This window comes from Mangifera indica, chromosome 7 (assembly GCF_011075055.1).
Source record: "Mangifera indica cultivar Alphonso chromosome 7, CATAS_Mindica_2.1, whole genome shotgun sequence".
Classification (NCBI taxonomy): domain Eukaryota; kingdom Viridiplantae; phylum Streptophyta; class Magnoliopsida; order Sapindales; family Anacardiaceae; genus Mangifera; species Mangifera indica.
The window spans coordinates 17977063-18000607 of NC_058143.1; the positions used below are offsets into that span (position 1 = coordinate 17977063).

Genomic DNA, 23545 nt, shown 5'->3' on the forward strand with positions numbered 1-23545 from the left:
TCTCCCAAAGCGAAAAATAAATTCCCCCCAAAAAATGAAAAATCAATTTCAACCCCACCATGATAAGAATAAAAACAAACCTAGCTATGTGTATTTATAGCAGGCCTCTGCTTCCAAGTGGCAACATGTGATTTGATCAGTGGAAGCCACAGGCATGTTTGAAGTTGTGAGGTAATAGAAGCATCAGCATGATGTGCTTCAATGCTCTCTCTGTGCACTAAAGGGAGTCACTGCAGAAGATATATATTGTTCTATCCATGAAGATGCAGGCCAACTATGAATGCGATGAATCATTTTTATACAGAGAGAGCTTTGGGTGTGGTGATGATGATGAAGGATTCAACCAATTATGATGGCCCTCAAGTCCTCAGTTGCATGCTTTGAGCAATGTAGTTTCAGTTTGTTTCTTTCATGTTTTACCTCCTACTGTCCCAAATCCATTTTTTACACTTTGGCCAATGGCAATGCCTGCAAGTTCAATATTGAACATGCTCACCACTCTCCATTTAATTACTTGTTTTACTAGAAATGCCTCAAATTTCGCCCAGTAAATTTAATTAATTTATCATAAGCCTTGATATTAATGTAATCTTAGCTAGAAGGTGATGCCGATGCACCAAATTAGTCATCACTTTGCACATGACTGATCCATCAATTTTTCCCCCTCTTGTCCTCGCGAGGTCTCTTGTAGTAGTAGTGTATATCTTAAGGTTCAAATTTAAATGACTAGGCAATCAATCCACTAAGCAATAAACTCAATGTCAAATGCAAGCAGAAATTAACACACAAGTAACATTTCTAGCACCTATGACCAATAGATCCAAACTTAAATAAGTAATTTTTTAATTATATTGGGTAGCAGTCGCAATCCATACATGAAAATAAAACGTGTATCATTTAAAAAAAAAAAAAGTGACAGGGGTTAATTATAAGGTGCTTTCCAAATTCCAAAAACATAATTTGACTTAGAATTGATTTGTGTAGACATTGGATGAGATGATTGGAGAAAATTGAATACGCCTCCTGTCATATGTTCATGAATTGACGTTTTTGGGGGTGTAAGTGTCAAAACCGCCGGTTAAATATAAATTTAGTCATCTGATCGACCCTCTTTTAGCTCCCCGTTCTTAACTTGAAGGTTACGGCAGCCTTCAAATTCTGCCATCTTGGATGACGTATCTTAATGTTCTATGTTTAATGCATGACCAGAGATCTTAAATCATATATATATATATATATATATATATATATATATATATATATATATATATATATATATATATATATATATATTATTTATTTATTTATTTTGAATATATAAATATACATTTGTTTATATATATCATTATATAATTAAATAATTTTAAATTAATATATATATATAATATTTATTTATTTATTTTGATAAATATACATTTGTTTATATATATCATTATATAATTAAATAATTTTAAATTAAAGATAATATTCAATCATGTAATGATACATATTAATACATATATATTTATATATCTAAAATAGATACATATAATATTGTTGTTAACTTTCTAATATATAATTATTCATAAATTAATTGCATTTAACTTCCTGATTATATCTACAGTTTCTGTTCAATTATTTTTATGAAATCACCCACTCAACATCACCCCAAGCTTTTCAGATCACTAAAAGACATTTTGAGTTAAAAAAAAATATATATATATATTATAAAAAAATATTTTAGTTTCTATCCCTCGATTCTGTCCATACATTCCACATCTGAGCATAATACATAAAATTCATATTAAATGTTTTTTACTTACTTAAAAGTCACATATATTTTTTAATGTAAATTAGATATATCAAATTAACTCATCATAACGTATGAATCAAAGAGTTTTGATTAACTTAACTAGTTTTCAGTTATGTAATTTTATTTATATGAATATAAGAGTTTTGATTATTTTAATTGATTATCAATTATCTACTGTAATACCCTTAGGAGAATCTCACATCGATAAAGCACGGGAGAGATGTTAGGTCTGTCTATGTATCCCACATTGGTTAGAGGTGAGAAAATTTGATTGGTTAAATAGTTTGTGAGTTCCTTAACTGTTAAGACGTGTTTTAAGTTGCAAAGCCCATTAGCAAACTCATGATGGACTGTGTGTCCAAAGTGGACAATATCTTGACAGTAGGCCGGGTTATTGAACCAAGGGATGTTACAAATGGTATTAAAGCAGCTCCGCGTGTCCTCTTGTACGATGGTGGGGCAAACCTCAGCGAGGACGCTGAGTCCTGTAAGGGGGGGTGTATGTGATACCCTTAGGCGAATCCCACATCGACAAAGCACGGGAGAGATGTTGGGTCTGTCTATGTATCCCACATTGGTTAGTGGTGGGAGAATTTGACTGGTTAAATATCCTGTGAGCTCCTTAACTGTTAAGACGTGTTTTGGGTTACAAAGCCCAGAAGCAAACCCATGATGGACTGTGTGTCCAAAGTGAACAATATCTTGACAGTAAACCGGATTATTGGACCAGGGATGTTATATCTACTTTTATTAGTATGAATATAAGAGTTTTGGTTATCGTAACTAGTTATTGGATATCTAGTTTTACTTACACGAATATAAGAGGTTTGTTTGCTGTAACTAATTGTTGATTAACTAGTTTCACTTATAAGAATATAAAAGCTTTGATTACCTAACTAGTTATCAATTATCTAGTTTCACTCTACTATTCTAATATAAAACCAAAGCAATCACGTTGTCGGTTATCTAGTTTCATTTGTCTACTCTAGCACAAAACCAATGCAACCACGCTATAATATGTCTTTCTAATCAAACCGCACAGTCACCAAAACTAGAACACTTGACAGAAATAGAATCCTTGTTTTTCTATTTTTTGGGTAACAGAAATAGAAACCTTAGTTGAGAAGTCCTCATACTCCTTAAGCTTAACCCAATCTTCCTTTGCAGTGCTACATGTGATTATCTCAGCAAAAACAAAGTCAGAAACTAGATTCTGGATTACTATTTTTTCATTAGATCTTTTGGTCTTTCCCCAGTGTTGGCTATTGTGTGAGCTAGAGTTGGACCTCTTGGAAGTGGAGGACTCTTTAAGTATTGTTGCATCTTCATTGGCTAAATGGTGTATTTCTCACTAATGAAGACAAGAAGTGTAACCAAGGAAAGACTGTTGTTGGCCATTTGCTTGAGTGAAGTTCTGTTTGTGTTTTGACGGGTCATGTAAGACCAACAGAGCTCCAATATAAAACTGCTAGATTACTGGATGCTTAAACTTTGCTTTGCCATGTGTTTATAGTGCTATTCTTGTTTTATATTTTATTCATACATAGCAAGTTATTTATACATGTTTGAGATAAAAAATTAACCTAAACTTGATGCAAAGATCAAATTTTGTTTATAGCTAAAAACAAGCAAAAATATATCAGCGGATTGATGATTGAGTATGTTGCAATCTGCCGCAAAATACAACAATGTTTACATTGCATCACGAAGCAATGGTGGAATAGCTACTTCCAACTCTCCTTCAAGCATCTGTGTTACTTTCTTCATGGAAGGTCTCAGATTGGGATCTGGATGAATGCACCATAATCCCACCATTGCCATTCTCTCAAACCTCTTGAAATCACTCGATACTTCAGGGTCATACCCCACTACCATCTCAAGCTTTTTGTTTACAATACAACTTAAAACCCAATCTGAAAGAACCAGATCATCCTCTTCGCTTTCTTCCTCGACACGATTTAACTCTATGTGCCTTCTGCAACATATAATCTCCAGCAGCATTACACCAAAACTGAAAATATCCACTTTGGTAGTTACTGGCACATTTTTTAGCCATTCAGGCGCAATATATCCAATTGTTCCTCTCATATTGGTGTCAGTTCTTGTTTGGTCTTTATTCAACAGCTTGGAAAGCCCAAAATCTGAAATCTTGGCTGTGTAGTTCATGTCAAGTAACACATTTTGTGGCTTGATGTCACAATGAATAATCTGTGTCTCGCATTCTTCATGCAGATAGAGCAAACCTCTTGCTATATCAAAGGCCATTTCAGCTCTCCGAAGCCAACCAGGCCTCTTCCCCTCGCCAAATAGAAAGTCGGAGAGAGTCCTATTTGGCATTAACTCATAAACTAAAAGGTATTGATCCTTTTCATTGCAAAATCCCAACATTCTTACCAAATTTCTGTGATGACTCCGGCCAATAATCTTGAGCTCAGTCATGAATTCTTCCTTGCTTTTGTCAATATCTTTCTCCAGCTTTTTCACTGCAATCTCGATCTGGGCATCCTTTAAGCTCAACTTTCCACTGTAAACTTTTCCAGAAGATCCTCTACCTAAAATCTTACTAAACCCATCTGAGGCCTCGTGCAATTCTTGGAATGTGAATTCTCGGAAGTTTATATCGACATCCATAGAGTTCTTTTTCTTCCTTTTGATAAGTCGTTGAGCTGAAGGATTATAATAGATAGCAGCAGCTCCACACAAGAAAGCAGTGATAGCACTGATTATTAGACCAATCTCAAGAGCAGTCCGAGATTGAGAATTGCTCTTTCTGTTACCTTTCTGAATACCTGGGTTGCTTCTCTTCATTGGCACCTTGACTAGTGCCTTTATTCCTTTAGTAGAAGTACTGTTCCTCCCATTCAACAGAGGCATTCTCTTTTTGTTACAAGTTGAGCCGTATAAAACGGCAGCCAAGCTGTAGCAATCATCCATGACAGCCTTCTTGCACTCCTCCACATCAACAACATTTGTTCGTGCCAAATCTGCAAAACTCTCTGGTGGGAAGTCAGCATCATCAATCACCTCCACTGTGAAATTCCTGAAGGAAGGCTCGGCACAATAATTCACCACAGTTTCGGGGCGGCACCCTTTGGAAACAATGTTAGGATTCAGTGGAGTGTAACCTGGTAAGCAATTACATGTTACCGTTTCATTATCAGGTGAAGTGCAGAAACCATATACGCCGCAAATAGTATTCACAAGGCAGGGCTCAACTGGAAGCCTCCATATTCTAGTCCAATTTCGGCCTTCTGTTTTATGGTAAACAAATTGTTGGAAAATGCCCTGATCATCTAAAGTTGCTCGATGGTAGTAGTCTTCAACTGGGGTTGGCATGTTGCTTGTTAAAAATCTAATTTTGTGATTAGTTCCATTGACAAGGTACATGGAAGCACTTTGATTGAATATCAAACGAACACCGTCGACATTTTGAGTGTCACTGATCCAATAACCAGGATCTGCAAAATGGTAAGCAGAGAGCACCAAATTACCGTCTGATTGCATTTCCAACATGAAATTTCCGGGTGAATAGTTTACAGTTCCATTTGAATTGGAGTAGAGCTTTTTGCCGCCGGTCAGTTCTTGTTCCGGCAAGAGTGTGTCTGTCGGCAAATCAAAGCTACTCCAAACAACATTTGATACAGCATCTTTCAAGACAAAATTACCATTATCCTGCATGAAACCGGCTCTTGCAGAAGCTTCAGAAATACGCTGAACACTACCATTCAAGTATGTGAGCTGAAGTCGGCCATCAGAAGCTAATTCGACTTTGGATCCACCTTCTGCTGGACTGTAGCGATTAGCAGCCCAAACAAGGGTTTTCTCTGGTATTTTCTCAAACCAAATTCCTAAAAGGTAGGCGCCGCTGGCAGAGAGTGGGTGAAACCCAAATGCAAAATCACCAGAGGATGACACCCAGGAAGCATTAGATCCTGCAGTGATGCTAGAACCCAAATCCACTGTTGGAGTTGTTTGGCCCCAGAGGCCATGTAAGTTTAGAATTAGTGCTAAAACACCGGGAAGAACTGTCTTTACAGCCATAGAAATTTTTCTGGGATGCAAGGAAAGACTCACTGCCTAGGTTTTCTTAGAAGGGAAGATGCGTAAACCTCTAAATCACTCATTGTCAAATTCAAAGCCTTTTTGTTTCGCTGATCATTTAGTCAAAGTGCAAGGTACTAGTAGGAAACGTGAAGACTTTTCTTAAGATTTACTGAGCTTGGATTTGGATTGGTAGACTGATAGTAACTCCTACAGAATTTATGGTTCCATTCGCTGACCTTTTGAAACGTAAATCTTACGTATTGGACGGGGAACGTCAAGACTACTCTTCAGGTTTACCGAACTTTAGATAGGATTACAGAAAAGTCAATTGCAGCCACTAAATTCTGTTTGGACTTGCTGATTTTTCTGAAAATTCGATACTATTGTATCATTGGAAAAACAATAAAAACATGTCCATTTATAATTAAATAATTTTAATTAAAATTAAAATAATATTTAATTATTTAATAATATATATAAATATATAATTATTTACTGCTCTTGCCATGAGTATATACAGAGAAAGTCCTAGACAAAAGATTGTGTAACCAGAAAGAGACGCAACAGCCTAATCTTGTCGCTGTTGGTTGCAGTCAACTAAAAATCTATAAACCAGGAGGCCACTAACATCTGATCGATGGACAACAAATGCCAATGACTTTTCAATTGTAAACATTTTATACTGTATCCTGATTACACTGTCTTCATGAGGCTCCTATTCACTTGGGATGTATCATCTATGTGCATTGTAAGTTAATTCATATTTCTTTGTTAAAAATAAATATTTCAAGATTAAATCGAAGATATCAATTAAGTAAAATTTTAACAAAAATATTATAGATAGTATTGTCAATGCAGTTGCTTTTTATATAAATTTTGACTACCATTGTTTGAAATACAATCAATACATAAACATAATTTAAAATATAGAACTAAACAGTTTTAACCTAAAAGAATAATGTCATGTGTATAATTTTATATACAAATAATAATAATCGTTATATAATTAAACAGTTAAAAATTAAAGATAAAATAATACTTAATTATATAATAATATATTATTATTTATATATAAAATTACATATTAAAGTTATACATATAGTATAATTGAACCCAAAAAGAGAACATAGTGAATTTCTTAAAACTGTGTATCAACCGGTGGAACACCGACTGCAGTAGTTTCTTCCAACATCTGCATAACTTTCTTCATGGGTGGTCTATTAACTGGATTAGGACGCAGGCACCATATTCCTACCATAATCATTCTTTCAAAACTTCTAAAATTTCTCAAAGCTTCTTGATCATGACTCACAATTGCCTCTAAATTCCCAGCTCTGACATGCCATAGTACCCAATCTGTAAGAATCATTTCTTCAACCTGCATAGCTTCATCAACTCGATGCAACTCTGTGTGCCTTCGGCAAAATATTATCTCTAGTAACATGACTCCAAAGCTGTAGACATCCACCTTAGCTGTAACTGGTGCATTCTTGAGCCATTCTGGTGCCATATATCCCATTGTTCCCCTCATATTGGTGTTAGTTAAACTTTGATCTTTCTTCAACAACTTTGCTAGGCCAAAATCTGCGATTTTAGCTGTATAATTTTTGTCAAGAAGAACATTCTTTGGCTTTATGTCACAGTGAATGATTCCACTGTTGCACCCTTCATGCAAATATAACAAGCCTCTTGCAATGTCAAGCACAATCTGGACTCTGTAATCCCAACTGGGTTTTTCTTCTCCAAAAAGGAAACTAGATAGAGTTCCATTTTTCATGAGTTCATATACTAGAAGTCGATGATTGTGCTCATTGCAAAATCCCAACAGTCGAACGAGATTCTTGTGATGAGTACGGCCGATGGCTTGAACTTCTGTCAAAAACTCCTCCTCACCCCGATCAACCACATTCTCCAGTTTTTTCACAGCAACTTCAACCTCTTCACCGTTAAAGGTTATAACCCCACTGTAGACAGTACTAAATGCTCCTCGGCCAAGTTTGTTCTTGAACCCATTTGTTGCTTCACGCAATGCCCGGAATGAGAACTCCTTCAAATTTATCTCTAATGGCTTTGAAGATGGCTTTGGAGATATGTAAGTCTGCATAGAAGGGTGGTGATAAATTGCAATGCTTCCAAAAATTAATGCCAATATTGAACATGATAAAAGGCTTGCTAGCAGAGCAACCTGGGATGGAAATTCATTTTCCTGGTTATTAATTTCAGGAACTTTGATGAATGCCACCCTATTATTGGAAGCAGGATTGCTTCTTATGGCATTCACTAGGGGCATCCTCTTCTTAAGACAACTAGAGCCGACCCAAACAGCAGCCGTGCACAAACAATCATCCATCACTGCCTTCCTGCAACTATTTATATCCGTTGTTGTGATTACGGCCATGTCTGCAAATTCTCCATTAGGGAAATCGACATTATCAAGTTTTTCAATAGTGAAACCTGAAGCTGAAGAATTTGCATCACAAAAATCTACAACCACATTAGGATAGCATCCTTTGGAGGGAATATTTGGATCAATTAGTGAATATCCAGGCAAGCATGTGCAGATGAATGCTGTATTATCATCTGAACTGCATAAGCCAAACACGCCACAAATGTTTTTGACAGTGCAAGGCTCTTTAATGGCCTGCCACACAACGACCCACCCACTGCCATCTCGTTTATGATGAACCAATTGTTGGAGATTTCCACGATCATTGATAGTTACTCGGTGGTAGTAATCTTCAATAGGAGTTGGCACATTTGCTGGCATACTGAATGTAATAGTATTCGTCTTCACAACATACAGTAAAGCTGTGCTCTGGTTGAAAATCAAACTGACATTTTTGTCATCTGAGAGTCCAGTATTCCAGTAACCAGGATCAGCAAATCTGAAAGCAGACAGAACAACATTGCCATCCGGCTGAAGCTCCAACCTGTATCGTCCCACTGAAAAGTCAACTGACCCATTAGCGTTAGAGTACAGCTTTTTCCCCATAACAGGGTTTTGGCCCAATAATATGGTGTCTGTAGGAGTATCAAAACTCTCCCAGATGTTTCTGGAGGAAGAATCTCGTAAAACAAAATTGCCACTGTCTTGCATCAAAGCCGAAGAGGTAGACGTGCCATTATAGATTAAGAAAGCTGTCCCATTTGAATGTTGGAGAACAAGTTGGCCATTAAGAGTCAGATTAATGGCTGACCCAAACTGAGCTGGATCATCACGATTTGCTGACCAAACAAGTGTTTTTTCTGGAATTTTATCAAACCAAATTCCAACAAGAAACAGACCGCTAACAAGACGATAGAAACCAAAAGCAAAATCTCCGGAGGACGACAGCCATGAAGAATTAGTACCAGCAATAATGCTGAAACCCAAGTTGATTGTGCTATTACTCATTTGAGCAAAAGATCCTGGAGATAGAACGAACAAAAGGGACCAAACTAGAATTGTTGTTGCAGCCATTAGCGAAAAGATAGAGGGAGCAGCCAGAACAGTAACAACGATAAGTCAATGGCTTGTATTGGCTCAGGCTTAGTTCCAACCACTCCAATTGTGACCTTACTTGAACTTGAGGATGGCGGTCTAGAAGGGTTAGAAAAAGAAAAAGTGACAGAAATAGAGCCTCAGGAATAATCAATGCTGCTTCTTGGACTCATTAGTGGAATCGGAAGTAAGATAGTGATAGTCAATCTGTGTGGATGGAAAGAGGTCATCTTTGGCGTCCCAACTCTCAAGAGAACGGACATTTTCAATTCTAGCATCCATTTAGTCGTTATGGCAATGTCCAGAATCAGAAGAGGACAAAGCTTTGACATATTCAAATGATGGTGTTGGCTTGATCATTCAAAAGATGTTACAACATGTGAAAAATCCAGCGAAATAAGATCATTATCAAATTACTCTTCTGACTTCAACTACACCCAGAGGCTGGCTGGGCGGCTGGGCCATGTCAACTACATCTTCATTCTAGAACCTCAAATCTCACAAAAATGAACTGTCCCTAACCCAACAAATTTAACATAATCGCACAACTGGGAATTATACATTCCTACGAATAAGCAGAGACAACACAATAGAAGCCAATTCCAAATTTTCCTATAAAAAAGTTGCCATCAAAAGAAATACATGGATTTAAGAGCCGAAATTATGGACTTAATCAAAGAATATTCATGTTCTCTCTTGCACTTCGACTTGAGATAACCACTAACATGTCTTGGAACACTCAGAGGGCTGCCATAGCAATGGATTGCTTTCGAAAAAATTAGTGGGTCGTAGCTCGAATCCACCATGAATGGTTGGCATTACTGGGAAATCTTCTTGACATGGAATGTGATGGAACCCAACTGTGTGCCACATCACTATATCTCTGTTTTCAATCTCTCTGTTCCTGCACATACATCAATAATGTATGATTATCAAAAAATGCGTGTTAAAATCTTAACTAAAAAGTTTAACACCTATTTTTTTTTTAAATGAAATTTGCATCAGTTATGTTCTTATGCAATACCTGCGGCTCCAGACGGCTAATCCGTCGTCTCCTCGGCTCTGATCAGCGTAAAATCCGCCAGCCCATCTCTCTGACTTGTTATAGGCCGTTACCCAAATTTGATACTTGGTGTAAGCTGCTCTAATCTGCGGATAATCGTCATCTGACAAAAGGGAAGCAACCGGTTGTCCGGGAAGCAGCCGGTAACCCACATGGTTCCCAAGTATTGTTTTCTTGTTAGTATTAACAACTGACAGCTCCGCTGGCTCTACACCCAGCCGAACCCTAGCCTCGGCTTCTCTTTTGACGGTTTCTCTGACAACCGTCCAATAACTTTTTCTCGGAGAGATGTCATTGTTCGTTACTCGTGCCGTTTGCAATTTAGATTTGACGAAGGAATTGTCATCACCATCAATATCAAGGTCAAGATAATAGGTCACGTAATGGTCGTGGTTAACGGCAACGGTATTATCAGCCACCAACGTGCCGTAAACGTTTTGTATTATTTGGTCATTATTAGTATATGACGTGGCTTTCATTTCCAAGATGCCAGTAAGGTGCACCTGAAAACATTGCAAGAGCAAAGTACACGTATGTGAATATTGTAAAGCGATCTTAAAATTACCTGAACATTTTAAAATATTATTAGTATTTGTATAAGAAAAAATCAATTTTCTTAATTTTTAGAATATAAAGCTTACAAGTAGACACAGAGGTAAACTATGTTGGGTGAACGCTGTGATATGACTTACTATACTTAGGAGTTGAATTGTGTTTAGACCCGCTAACTGACACACTTAACAGATTAGTTTGTTAATATGATAAAATTTATGACAAGATTCAGAACCTTTTAGATTGTATTTTTAAAAACTTTTAACAAATCATATTTTTATAGATTTTTAACTATTGATTTGTAGAATTATATATTTTTAATAGGTTGTATTGTACCAACCCCCTAAACTTTGACCCAAAACCTGGCATAACCCACATGGCTTGCAACCTAACAGAACTCACAATTTTACAGACCGTGCCCCTGTAGGCTGTGCCAGAAATGGGTACCCTGGTTGAGGTCGGGGGCCAGCCCACCCTCTGCCATGTCTGTTTACAATGATCCTGAGATTAAAAAGTATCTTAAGAACTGTATGCAGAGAGAAGAAACACAATAATCCTGAATATTTTCTTACCCCAACTTTGATGGTGCCACTATTTTTAAACTCCCAATCTAGAACATAGTCATAATTTCCAACAGTAGCCACCATCCGAACCACCAAATTTATTTCAGGTTCCCCGCTTTTTATCTGTATAACCAATTCAATTAGCATCACAGCAGAATCTCAAAATCAAGTACAGAAAAACATGTGGAAGGCAGAGGCTAAAATTAAAGCTACATACCACTTTTCCAGGAACATTTATTTCTGTGTGTCTCCATGCTACATTCCCATCGTACCTCTCAAAAATGCATATCACATTTGGGAATTCCTGTGCCTGCCCATCTGCTCCAGCTACATACCCAGTTATATACTTGGCATTGGCAGGGCAGTCGATCAGTGGCTGGAGGGTGTCCGCGGCTCGTCCGAATCCGAATTCACCGATATCCATGAAGGTCTTAAAATACCATTCACTTGTGGGATCCATATATGGAACAAATGTCTCTGATACATGGCCTCTATAAAGTATGCGACGAAACTTGTTTAATTTGGCATCAAATATAGAAGCTGTTGATATGACTATGCCAGCTCGAGCATCAAAACTTAAATGAAAAACCCAATTACCCCATTTCACTTTGTGGCCTTCTGTGGTCAGCCTGGCGTTGGTTAGATTGCATATGATGGAATCAGGCTTCCTCTTTGGAGATCTAAAGTCTGTACCTTCAGCTTTGGGCAAAGGAACTCTAAGTCGTCTGTCAATGTACACTGTAATTTTCATTTCATCGACATCCACTAGCATGCTGATTCCCTCAATAGGCCTAGCAAACACATTAACTGATCCCCCTCGGTAGAAGCATTGAACTCTAAGAGCTCTTTTGGTAACAAGTTCCCCATACCAGCCAACTGTAAATGGTATGCAGGAAACTTCGGACAAATTTAAGCCCCTTTTCTTTATTTCATTCTTGAATATGGGATAACTCAAAGGCAATTGGCTAGCTTGGAAGAGCTCATTGAAAGTTAATGGAGGATAACCGTGACCTGGGTACATATGGTGTGACTTGATTGAGTCACTGCCCAAGTCTACAACAAGTTCATGCGTCTCGCCCGCAGCTCGAACAACTACCTTGGATTGACGAGGAAGATCAAATTTAGCCTGTTTCCTGGCAGATAACCACTGGATAACAAATCTTTTGTCTGGCTCTTCGAGATCAACCGAATGGAAGGTTAGGTTCGGAAGGGCACCAAGCTTAGACTTCTGAATTATGAGCTTTATGCGGTTGATTTCAGTGGAATTGAGAGGGTCTAAAGGATGATAAAGGCTCACAGTGAAGCATTGTTGAACAAAAAAAGCTAGAAGCAGAAATGGAATACTCATGGATTCTTCTTTTCCAACTCCACGTTAGTGTAGCCCTGATGTTGCTTTCAGAAAACTAACTGTGTAGCATTATATAGTACATACAAGAGGCAGCTTACAAAATGCTCCATTAAAGAATAACATGTTCCGCATGGTGTCTAATTATATATATATATTATTAAAGGCTGCTATTGCTCCTTAATCCTTTTCTTGCTGTGAGAGCAAGAATAATTGACTTGCTTTTGCCTTCAGTAGTCTCATTTTTTAAATTCAGCTACTGAGATTAAAGCACATGTTTTCATGAGTATAGGTGAAATTTTATATCAGACAATCCTGACGGCATCAACAATTCAAAATAATCAAGTCTAAAGAAAAACAGTTTCAACTTCCAAGTATGGACAAATCACAGCAACTCTGGCAATAGTGATTTACAATTTCTCAGAATGTTAGGGAAAGAATGGAAGGAACGAAAAAGGTCCATATTGCTTATATTTCGTGTTCTTCAAGTACAATCCACTAAATCAGTTTTAAACCATTTAGTAATAATGTAGATCTTGGCATAATGAGATGAATTGACTTTGAGAATAAAGAAACTAGAAAGTCACAGCTTAAACACCAGAAGGAATTAAAACATTTATCTCCAGATGTAGATCAATTCAAGCAATTAAATGACTCAAAACAATGACTTGAATGTTCCATAGCCCTAGCATACACAATTGAACAATCCATTTCATCATTCCAGATGGGTAATATGCTGAGTTGACACTTTTGGACTAGACAGATTTGTTTTTTCTTTGAGCAAATATTTCTGCAACCAGCAGAGGGAAAGCAATTGTAGCATCACAGTGCACCTGGTAAAGAAGGGTTAGCTTTTAGAATCTTATATTTATGCTTTACCATTATGTCATTAACTTGCTTAAGAATTTGAAAATTGGAGTATGTTACTAGTAACAGAAGTTGAACATACTTTAACAGTTTTAGCGTTGGCTCCAATTTTTCCCCAAGATACAGCCTCGTCAGGATGGGCACCAGAATCACTCCCATCAAATTCTTGTGCAGTATTAATGTAGACAGCAAAATCTGCACCATTGCGCATCATATTTGCGTTGCATATGTGATGTTTAGGCAGTCCTCCTCCTAGAATTATCATACCTGTTTTCCTCGGACTGGCATAGACAGCTTCATCATTCATGGCTCTGATATCTATTCATTCAGCTAGGAATCTTAGTAGCAATACATCAGATGCTAACTTCAATTGAGATGATACAACAGGCACCTACCTCGCATTATGTCAATGACCAAACCCGGGGGGCTGCGAAAGGAATGAAAGTATAACATATCCCCTATTGAGCCATCAGTTATGGCAGGACAGAACACTGGGATGTTATTCTGAAAATAATTCCACAACCAATAACAATTTATAACAATCCTCGCATATATATGTGGATGTTACATTCTCTTTACAATCGTTTGCTGTGCGTATAAACAAAATGTGGCCATCAACCATGTAAATTTCTTACGCTGTTTTCAGGTTCTGTTTTCTGCATCATATATTATGCATTACCCTCTGCGGTGAAAATTCGGAATTGCTCAGTAAATTGAAACATCTGACTAACTTTTTAGATTTTTTCAATATAGAGATGCTACAAGTCTCACAATATACTACTGAATCTAAAGGGTAAGGTTTAGAGTGAAATTCAGTTTCCACCCAAGGTTTAACCTTAAGACCCTTATCCACCCCTAATTGATATAAATAACATTTTTCACCTCAAAATAAAAAACAAATAACATTTTTCATAAATTAAACACTGATAATGAAACAGTAATATTATAAAGTGAAACAACCCTTTTATCTCTGCTGTTTTATTTTTTAAAATGATCATATAATTTTAAATTAACAAAAATTAAAAATAATATTTTAAATATCCAAATTAATTAGATGACTCTTACTTTCCTTTTCTTTCACTTTCACCCCTTCTTTCTCTCTTTTTATAGATAGGGGTGTATTTGTTGTATAATCATATGTTAGTGGGTAAACATAATTGTTGAAAATATTGATATATTTTTTTAAATTTTAGGATGTTATGGAAATTCAAAAAAGTACAAGGATCTTTAAAAAATTTTGAAATATTGCCTAACATCAATAGTTTTAAAAATAACAGTTACACCCTCAAAGAATCTAATTGAATATAAAAAATTATCTGTATAAATATCATATTATAATTATTGAAGTCAAAAAATAGCTTCACATTTCAAATATTAATTTATAAGTTTTTAAACCTTTTTAAGGATTAAATTATTGTAAATGTTAGGATATAATAAAAAAGCCATTTTTTAAATTTTTTTCAAAATTTATAAATTACAAAATTACCATTTTATTTTTATGTCATTAATTTTTTAAAATAAAATTTCATTTTGGGTTTAAAAAAAGTATTATTTATCCTAACAAAAAGTGAAAATTGTGTTTTTAGGTCCACCTTGGGAGGGAAAATGTTTATTCATGATGTTAATTATCATTAAAAAAGTAGCTTGAGGTGTCCCTCAAGAGTCAAGACAATTAAGAAGACAAAACATGAATGGTTGGCGGCCAACTGGTTATGATGAAAACAGGATCCAAGTTGAAGACGACTTGCCTTGTATGCCCAGTAAAGGTATGAACTTTCATCATTGATTTCTTTTCCTAAGCGAGCAATAATCTTGGATGGCGTCCAAATTACTTTCTGAGAAACCATGAAGAAAAGTGTTTAGTTTTTATTTAAGTAAAAAATTGGTGCTTCGTCAGTGGTGTGCACATGATAATTTAAAATTATGAAATAAATTAATGAAAAAAAATACGTCTTGAATTTGTTCCTTCATCATCTGGTCAAAAATTGGTTGAATCCAATCTTCGAATTTGCAGTAGTTATCATTAGGCGCCAACAAGTTGCCGATGCGGTTCAGTCCTTTTGACCTCAACTGAACTCCAGGCAGAGAAAAATCACCTTTATATGTTGGTGCCAGACATTTTATTAAATCTTCTTCTATGCCACCAGCTGTTGTCACCATTACGTGAACCTGCAATCTTCTCATTAATATTATTAACATACATGGAAGAGGCCAAACCCAAACTACAAACTAACGTCTAATATTTTATGTAAAGAGTCAATCCCACATTCACAGCTGAGGTTTGTTGAATAAAATTACCTCTTTATCTGTATTAATTGGTATAAATAACATTTTTTCTACCTAAAAAATGACTTATTCCTATCCAAAGTTTAGCTCGTTGTCAAACTTACACTTGTTAAGTTTTAAAAATTCAAATATTCATCCGTTAGTTATTAAAGTTAACAAAAGCCAATAGTGTTAAGAATATATTTACCATTTAACTAGTTATATTAAAAAATATAATTTTATTTTATTTTCTACCTTAATTTTAAAAACTAATAATTTTCTTCGATCTAAGTTTTAAAAACTTACTTTTCCCCTTCTAGGATTTCATTTCTTTCCTCTCTTCTCTAGTTACCTTTCTCCAACTGACCTCTAATACCTTCTTCCACCTCCTTGCTGAAGACAAATCAAAGATGGCGACCACAACCAAAGAAAAATCAAAGCATGGGTTGTGCACTTCATCAATTTGTCAACCCATGCTTCTTTTTGACAAATGCTTCAAACGAAGATAAACTTTCATAGCTCAGGAGTCAATGAAGACAAATGATGGTAGACAAAGACAAATCGAAACATGGGTCAACAAATCAACAAAGCAAACAACCTATGCTTCGATTCATCTTCGGTCATAGCCATCATGTTTCATTTGTCTTCAGTTGGGAGGTGAAAGCGAGGACAGAGAAAAGGTGTATAAGGTAGATTGAAGAAAACTCACTAGAAAATGAAGAAATGAAATGAAATTCTAAAAAGAAAAATTTAAATTTAAAAAACTTAGGATAAGAAAAATTATTAGTTTTTAAAATTAAGATAGAATAATAAGATAATTTTTCTTACTTTACTAATTAAATAATTATTATATTTTTAATGTTACCTAATTTTATTAGTTTTAATATCTAACGAATAAATATTTTAAATTTAAAAAAATTAAGGAGCGACACAAAAGACCAAGCTTTGGGTGCAATATATGAAAGTGTGTGTGAAGTGTGAACTGACCAAGCGATGCTGAGCAAGATACCGAATGGATTCTCTAACACCAGAAGAAATAAGATTGGACGTAAAACCCATAAATATTTTGCATGTCACTGACTCTCTGTAAACACCATCCTTCTCTTTCTCACTGCACTTTTCTGCTATACTCTCATCAGAAAGCCTCCACTCTAGCTGCAACATCACGGTCATGATCAACAGTTATAAATTTTATCTCTTTCAACAAATTAAATGACTATATCTGAACTTAATTAACTTAAACCACTGACCATCTGATTAACTATATCAAAAGCGTCTCCAAGATTCGAAGCTTGAAACCCAGTAGAGACCATGGATTTGAGAAGCTGAGAGTAGTCCACTCCCTGGTTGAAATCATAACCCATTATCCTAACGCTCTTGCCTTCCAGATTTTCTGATGGCTTAAAAACAGCTAAACGTGCAGCTTCCAGACGTCCGATTCCATTCGATCCCATTTTAAACACAAAACAGAAATCAAACAGCAAATATACGCAAGACCTTGAAGAAAGATGATGAACCTGAGATATTTGTGGCAATTTATATACTAACAGTCGTTAATGTCGAAGCTTTTTGAATGTGCGAGTAATACAAGACCGCCTAACTTGCTACGTATTTGCAGAACCATACCATACATGATCGAAATTCAATTAAAAAACTAAAATGGATAAAATCAGTTGGTCACGGACCTACTTGACAAGATTTTGCACGTTTTTATTTGTGAAAAATAATCCAGATTTGATTCTGAGCTGATTCACTTGAAACGGTGCGTTGTCATATCACCTATTTATTATTCAAATATATTTAAATAATAAAAGTAGGTAGTCGTTTCGTAATTTAATAATATAATTTTAACTTAATAATAAAATAATATTTATTTATTATATATTTATTTATAGGTATACCTAAAATTTATGATTAAAAATATTATATAAATTTATTTTAAATACGTAAATAAATATATATTATATATATTATTATATAATTAAATATTATTTTATAATTTATATTTATTTATATATTTAAAATGAATATTTATAGTTTTATTGTTTTATAAATAGTGTTAACATACATTTTAACTCTTGAATAATGAGACATTGCTTAGATGAAGGAGGCTATCTAATCCAATCGACAATCAAATTGTTTGATTCAAACTAGTTAATTATTTTAAAAATATATTCAAAAAAATTATATAATTTATCAATAAATATATAACCTAAATTATTTTAATATAGAAATAAATTTAATTTAATGATATATATGACCAAATTAATAGTTAAAGCCTTCCATTCAAATATTAATAATAAATTTTCTAAAGAAAAACAATTTTTTTTTTTACTAATTAGATCAAATTCAGGTTTTTTATCCTATCTAATCGTTCAAACAGTTCCATTTCTATTTCAAAATATGTACAAAGACACATCTTTCCATTTGATGTTTCATTGTGCATTGTTATAATGAAAAAGAGAATTTCCTGATCACCCCTGAATTTTCATATTAATATAACGCCCTCCGATTCTATAATTTAATTCTCATTCACCATCCTAGTTTAACTCTAAATTCTAAACCTGAAACTATAACAACTTAACAAAAACTTATACCATCAACCCATAATAGTAAAGATTTTACTAAAATTAATCCAGGGTTTTGTGATGTGGTCAAATTTTATTTCAATTAAACTCATAGACATGATACTCAAAAAATAATAAATAATTAATAAATAGATACATCATCGTTATATCGAAGATCATTTGTTTTGTAAGGTCTGATAAAGGTATGAACTTTTATCATTGATTTCTTTTATTTTAGATGACATCCAAAGTATTTTATATGAATGATGTATTATTACAATATTTTTTTTAATATTTAATATTTCTAATTTGGATAATTATAAAATGAACTATGTATTTTTTTTATGAACACTCCAACCATACCATCATTTTTCTCATAAAATATAAAGATACGTATAAGTAATATGTACCTCTAGCTCTAATTCCTTGAATGAAATCAAATGCAGTTAAAAACATAATATAACTTAATCTCTTTTTAATACTTTTGTATCAATATTATGGTGGTCAAATTAAGTATTTTAATAAAAATTTAATTTTTATATTATTTCTATGATAATTAAATTATGTCTAAAAAAATTTAATTTTTTATATCATATTTCATATAATAGAATATGTTTTTTAAAATAAAATATTAAAAATGTAATTATCATATCATCATTTAAAAAATTATAAATATTTTTTAAAATTTTTAAAATATTTATATGTACTTCAATCACATCATTATTTTTAAAATATATATTTATTTATATTAATAATATATATTATATCAAATAATATATTTATTATGTTATAATAATTTGATATATTTTTAATTATCTATAATTTTTAACTCGTAATGTAAGATAAGGATAATTGTGTCGCAACAAGTACAAAGACGTGCAGCTGTATTCTGAAATTTGTGCCTACTAATTCCCTGCAACTTTGTGCAACGCCCTGTGAAGTCATGGCCGAAGCCTGGAGATGGGATGGCCGCAATCTCATCTTAGGATTTAAAGTCCATTCTTATTTTAAAGCAGGACAAGCCCAACGGACTCATCTTGAGCTGGTTGGGCCGATCCAGTCCAACCAATATACACACTACAATTACCCAGTCTGGAACTCTCTCCGTCTCGATCCTTCTCGTCCTGATCAAAAGTAGAACCCATAACGGACTTGTGTTATTTTGCGTCGATTACTTATCTATATTTGAACAACTAGAAGGTTGTCTAGAATACATATTAAATTCTATATATATATATATATATATATATATATATATATATATATATATATATATATTTTTCTACTTAAGCATTTTTCAAAGTAAATGATTTTTAAAATTAAGAACAATTAAAAAAAAAGTAAAAAAAAAAAAAAAAAGATCTTTCTGGGAAACTCTAGAAGTAGAGCGCTTTTTAGTAGCGGCTTGGCATGTTTCTCTCTCGTCTTCCACTCGAACGCTCTGGCATCTTCTACACATTCTGTTCTCTACAGCTTGCTTTGCTTAGCTTCTGCTCTCTCTTCATTTGCACTCTCAGATTACTCTACTTCACAGTAAGTCTCACGTCTTCAGTCCTTTGTTTCAACATTTCATGCATCGTTTTATATTTATCTCTCCACTAATTGCATGCTTTTGTGATCACGGCGTTAAGCTTTCAATCTTTTGCTTCCTTTTTCCTTCTTAGTTAATGCTAATGCACGAGAAGTTTAATCTTAATTTTTATGCAACTAGGATTTACTTGTTTTCTTGTATGACTACGAACTTGTTTCTTGTTAATCAACCGGTTGTTGCATTAGTATTTATAGTGAAACTTTAACTATCTTCTTTGCCTTGTTTTTTCAGTTGTGTTTGAACCTTTGGCTTATATAGCTAAATCCTTAAGTTCTGGTCTTCATCAATTGATAATTTAGCTGAGCTGCTTGTCGAGGTTATTTTTCTTTTCTTCGTAATATTTTTTGTCTTTGAAATATGCCTTAATTGTAATGTAAAGAGCATTAAGTTAACTTACCTGTCTGTTTTGATTCTTGAATAGGCAAAATATTCTTGAAAAGCTGATGACTAATGAGAGTTTGTGTGTGTTTGGTTGTCTTTTTGGCTGCTTGGGTTGCTGAATTTTTGCCTCGTGGTTTTACCAGGAGTTGTGTATTTTTTGTTTTTTCGTTTGTTAGTATCTTATGCAACTATGAGAAAATTTATTTCTAGTACAGATCATTTGTTAATAAATATATAACTAGTCTAAATGAGAAATTTTGTTTTCAATCGTTTTGGTTTATTCCAACAGGTTTTTACTCTTTTGATTTGGAGGAAAACGCCTCGGAGGTGTATGTCAAAAGACCTGTATTAACTGTCATTTACTTAGTCCTCTAATGTTGAAGCCTTCTCTAAGTTGAGGTTTTTTTTTCAAATTGGTGGGAGTGGTTTAGCCATTGCTGTTTAGGACTAATTGAATGACTTTGTTCTCTTTGGGTATTAATAATTGAACTCTTGCCATGGCCATACATCAAGGTATTTATCATGTGTCTTTGAAGTTCCACCTTTTAAGTTAGGAATACAGGTTGCACTTAGCAGAGTGTTCAAGCATCAATATAAATGTTAATAAAATTAGGTTATGCAATATTTGAAGCCATTTAGGAAGAAAATATTGTCTCTATTATGAGGTAACTTTTTATTTAATGAAGAGATTTTGGTCAAATTCTTAATGAAATTGACTTGTGAAAAGAAATCAAATGTATGCTTACACCAATACCTCTCTTTTGGTCAAAAGGTATAACTTATATTAACTCAAGATATTATTGTTCAGTTGAGTCCAAAGATATTTCTTCTTAACTTATGAATTTTCCAAATGCAGGGATGGCTGAACCAGCATATACTGTGGCATCTGATAGTGAACCAGCAGGGGAAGAGAAATCTTCCTCTGCTTTTCCAGAAATTGCAATTGGAATTGATATAGGTACTTCACAATGCAGTGTCGCAATCTGGAATGGTTCCCAAGTTGAGCTTCTTAAAAATACTAAAAACCAAAAAATGATGCGATCTTATGTCACCTTCAAGGATGAAGTCCCTTCAGGTGGAGTTAGCAATCAGCTTTCCCATGAGAATGAAATGTTATCTGGAGCGGCAATCTTCAACATGAAACGCCTAATTGGCAGAGTTGACACTGATCCAGTTGTACGTGCAAGCAAAAGCCTTCCTTTTCTGGTTCAAACTTTGGACATTGGAGTTCGCCCATTTGTTGCTGCCTTAGTGAACAATGTCTGGAGATCCACCACTCCTGAAGAAGTTCTTGCAATATATTTAGTGGAATTAAGAGCTATGGCTGAGATTCGGTTGAAGCGGCCTGTACGAAATGCAGTTCTAAGCATTCCAGTTTCCTTCAGTCGTTTTCAACTGAGCCGAATTGAACGAGCCTGTGCTATGGCTGGCCTCTATGTTCTCAGATTAATGCCTGAACCAACTGCTGTTGCGTTGTTGTATGCACAGCAGCAGCAACAGACTGTGCATGAGAATATGGGCAGTGGAAGTGAGAAGATTGCCCTCATTTTCAACATGGGTGCTGGATACTGTGATGTAGCTGTGTCTGCTACAGCTGGAGGAGTTTCACAGATAAAAGCCTTAGCAGGAAGTCCTGTCGGAGGAGAAGACATACTACAGAACATGATGCATTATCTCTTGCCAAATTCAGAGCCTCTTTTCTCAACCCATGGTATTAATGAGATCAAATCTATGGGGTTGCTTCGTGTTGCAACTCAGGATGCAATCCATAGACTATCATTCCAGAGCAGTGTTCAAATCAATGTTGACTTGGGAAATGGATTAAAAATATGCAAGGTGGTGGATCAGGAGGAGTTCGAAGAAGTGAACAGAAACATATTTGAGAAATGTGAGAACCATATTGTTCAGTGCTTGCATGATGCAAAGGTGGAGGTAGAGGATCTGAACGATGTAATTCTTGTTGGTGGTTGTTCTTATATCCCAAAAATAAGGAATCTTGTCAAGAGCATCTGCAAAAAAGAGGATGTATACACAGATGTGAACCCACTAGAAGCAGTAGTTTGTGGGGCAGCTCTGGAAGGGGCTGTTGCTTCAGGAATTAGTGATCCCTTTGGGAACTTGGACCTGTTAACCATACAAGCTACACCTCTGGCCATTGGTATTCGAGCCGATGGAAACAACTTTGTACCCATCATACCCCGAAACACTGCCATGCCATCTCGGAGAGATGTGGTCTTCACAACTGTCTGTGATAACCAAACTGAGGCACTGATTATTGTCTATGAAGGTGAAGGGAAGAAGGTGGAGGAGAATCACCTGCTAGGTTATTTCAAGATCACAGGAATTCCTCCATCCCCTAAAGGAGTACCAGAAATAAATGTGTGCATGGACATTGATGCCTCGAGTGTGCTTAGAGTTTTGGCTGGAGTCATATTGCCCGGTGCTCAACATCCGGTAATTCCAGTTATGGAAGTCAGAATGCCAACAATTGATGACGGACATAGTTGGTGTGCCGCAGCTCTACAAAGGATTTATGGATCTAATCTGGATCTTGAAACAGTGCAGAAGAAAATGTAATAGTTTCATATATATGCCAAGAGTCTCTTTTAATCTTTCTGAATCTGAGTACTTTGTGCAATGAAATAATACAGTTAAGTGGCTGGTTTGATGCTTTGTTCTTACGTAAAATGGTAGTTGTTGCTCAAAGTTTGCGTGATATTATTGAAACAGTGGTCTGTTGTCTTTCAGCATATCAATGAAATAGTGAGGGATTACATTTGGCAAAGCAAACTGACCAATTGGTTTTTTGTGAGCTAAATTGGCAGCATTTATTCTCCGACTGATTTCCCACGAGACTCATTAACTCATGCCTGTTCTTCGTTACACAAATCACAGCATTCCTTTTTCTTTTAATTTTTTCAATCCTTGTTTATACAATCTAAACAATTTGTGCAGCTGATTATATAGGGTTTAGGGTATTATAGTTTCTGCACTTGATATTTGATCACCATGCTTGCGGTGGCGATTCTGGAAC

The 23545-nt window shown here is 35.0% G+C and overlaps 4 protein-coding genes across 7 annotated transcripts; 1 reads left to right on the forward strand and 3 right to left on the reverse strand.

The window, feature by feature from the left end:
• Nucleotides 1–3363: 3363 nt before the first annotated feature.
• LOC123220197 (G-type lectin S-receptor-like serine/threonine-protein kinase LECRK4) lies at nt 3364–6025 on the reverse strand. Its single transcript, XM_044642249.1, has one exon. The coding sequence runs from the start codon at nt 5831–5833 to the stop codon at nt 3485–3487; it is 2349 nt and encodes a 782-aa protein (XP_044498184.1). The 5' UTR covers nt 5834–6025; the 3' UTR covers nt 3364–3484.
• An 844-nt stretch (nt 6026–6869) lies between these two features.
• Nucleotides 6870–12849, reverse strand: LOC123219900 (G-type lectin S-receptor-like serine/threonine-protein kinase LECRK4). Its single transcript, XM_044641863.1, has 5 exons — nt 11713–12849; nt 11505–11618; nt 10342–10883; nt 10057–10221; nt 6870–9225 (listed from the first exon to the last, which is right to left on the reverse strand). The coding sequence occupies exons 1-5, from the start codon at nt 12841–12843 to the stop codon at nt 6975–6977; spliced, it is 4203 nt and encodes a 1400-aa protein (XP_044497798.1). The 5' UTR covers nt 12844–12849; the 3' UTR covers nt 6870–6974.
• A 437-nt stretch (nt 12850–13286) lies between these two features.
• Nucleotides 13287–17567, reverse strand: LOC123220554 (deoxyhypusine synthase-like). Its single transcript, XM_044642808.1, has 7 exons — nt 17223–17567; nt 16960–17127; nt 15658–15876; nt 15456–15542; nt 14103–14211; nt 13790–14025; nt 13287–13673 (listed from the first exon to the last, which is right to left on the reverse strand). Exons 1-7 carry the CDS (start codon nt 17424–17426, stop codon nt 13596–13598), a joined length of 1101 nt encoding a protein of 366 aa, XP_044498743.1. The 5' UTR covers nt 17427–17567; the 3' UTR covers nt 13287–13595.
• Nucleotides 17568–19877: 2310 nt separating this feature from the next.
• Nucleotides 19878–23199, forward strand: LOC123221325 (heat shock 70 kDa protein 8). 4 transcript variants are annotated; one of them, XM_044644146.1, is made up of 3 exons: nt 19878–20072; nt 20801–20840; nt 21368–23199. In XM_044644146.1, the coding sequence occupies exons 1-3, from the start codon at nt 19950–19952 to the stop codon at nt 23086–23088; spliced, it is 1884 nt and encodes a 627-aa protein (XP_044500081.1). In that variant the 5' UTR covers nt 19878–19949; the 3' UTR covers nt 23089–23199. The 4 variants fall into 4 exon arrangements, with proteins under 4 accessions (XP_044500081.1, XP_044500084.1, XP_044500085.1 ...); XM_044644150.1 differs by lacking the exon at nt 20801–20840 and adding an exon at nt 20362–20446 and having other exon boundaries at nt 19934–20072; XM_044644149.1 differs by lacking the exon at nt 20801–20840 and having other exon boundaries at nt 19896–20072.
• Nucleotides 23200–23545: the final 346 nt, after the last annotated feature.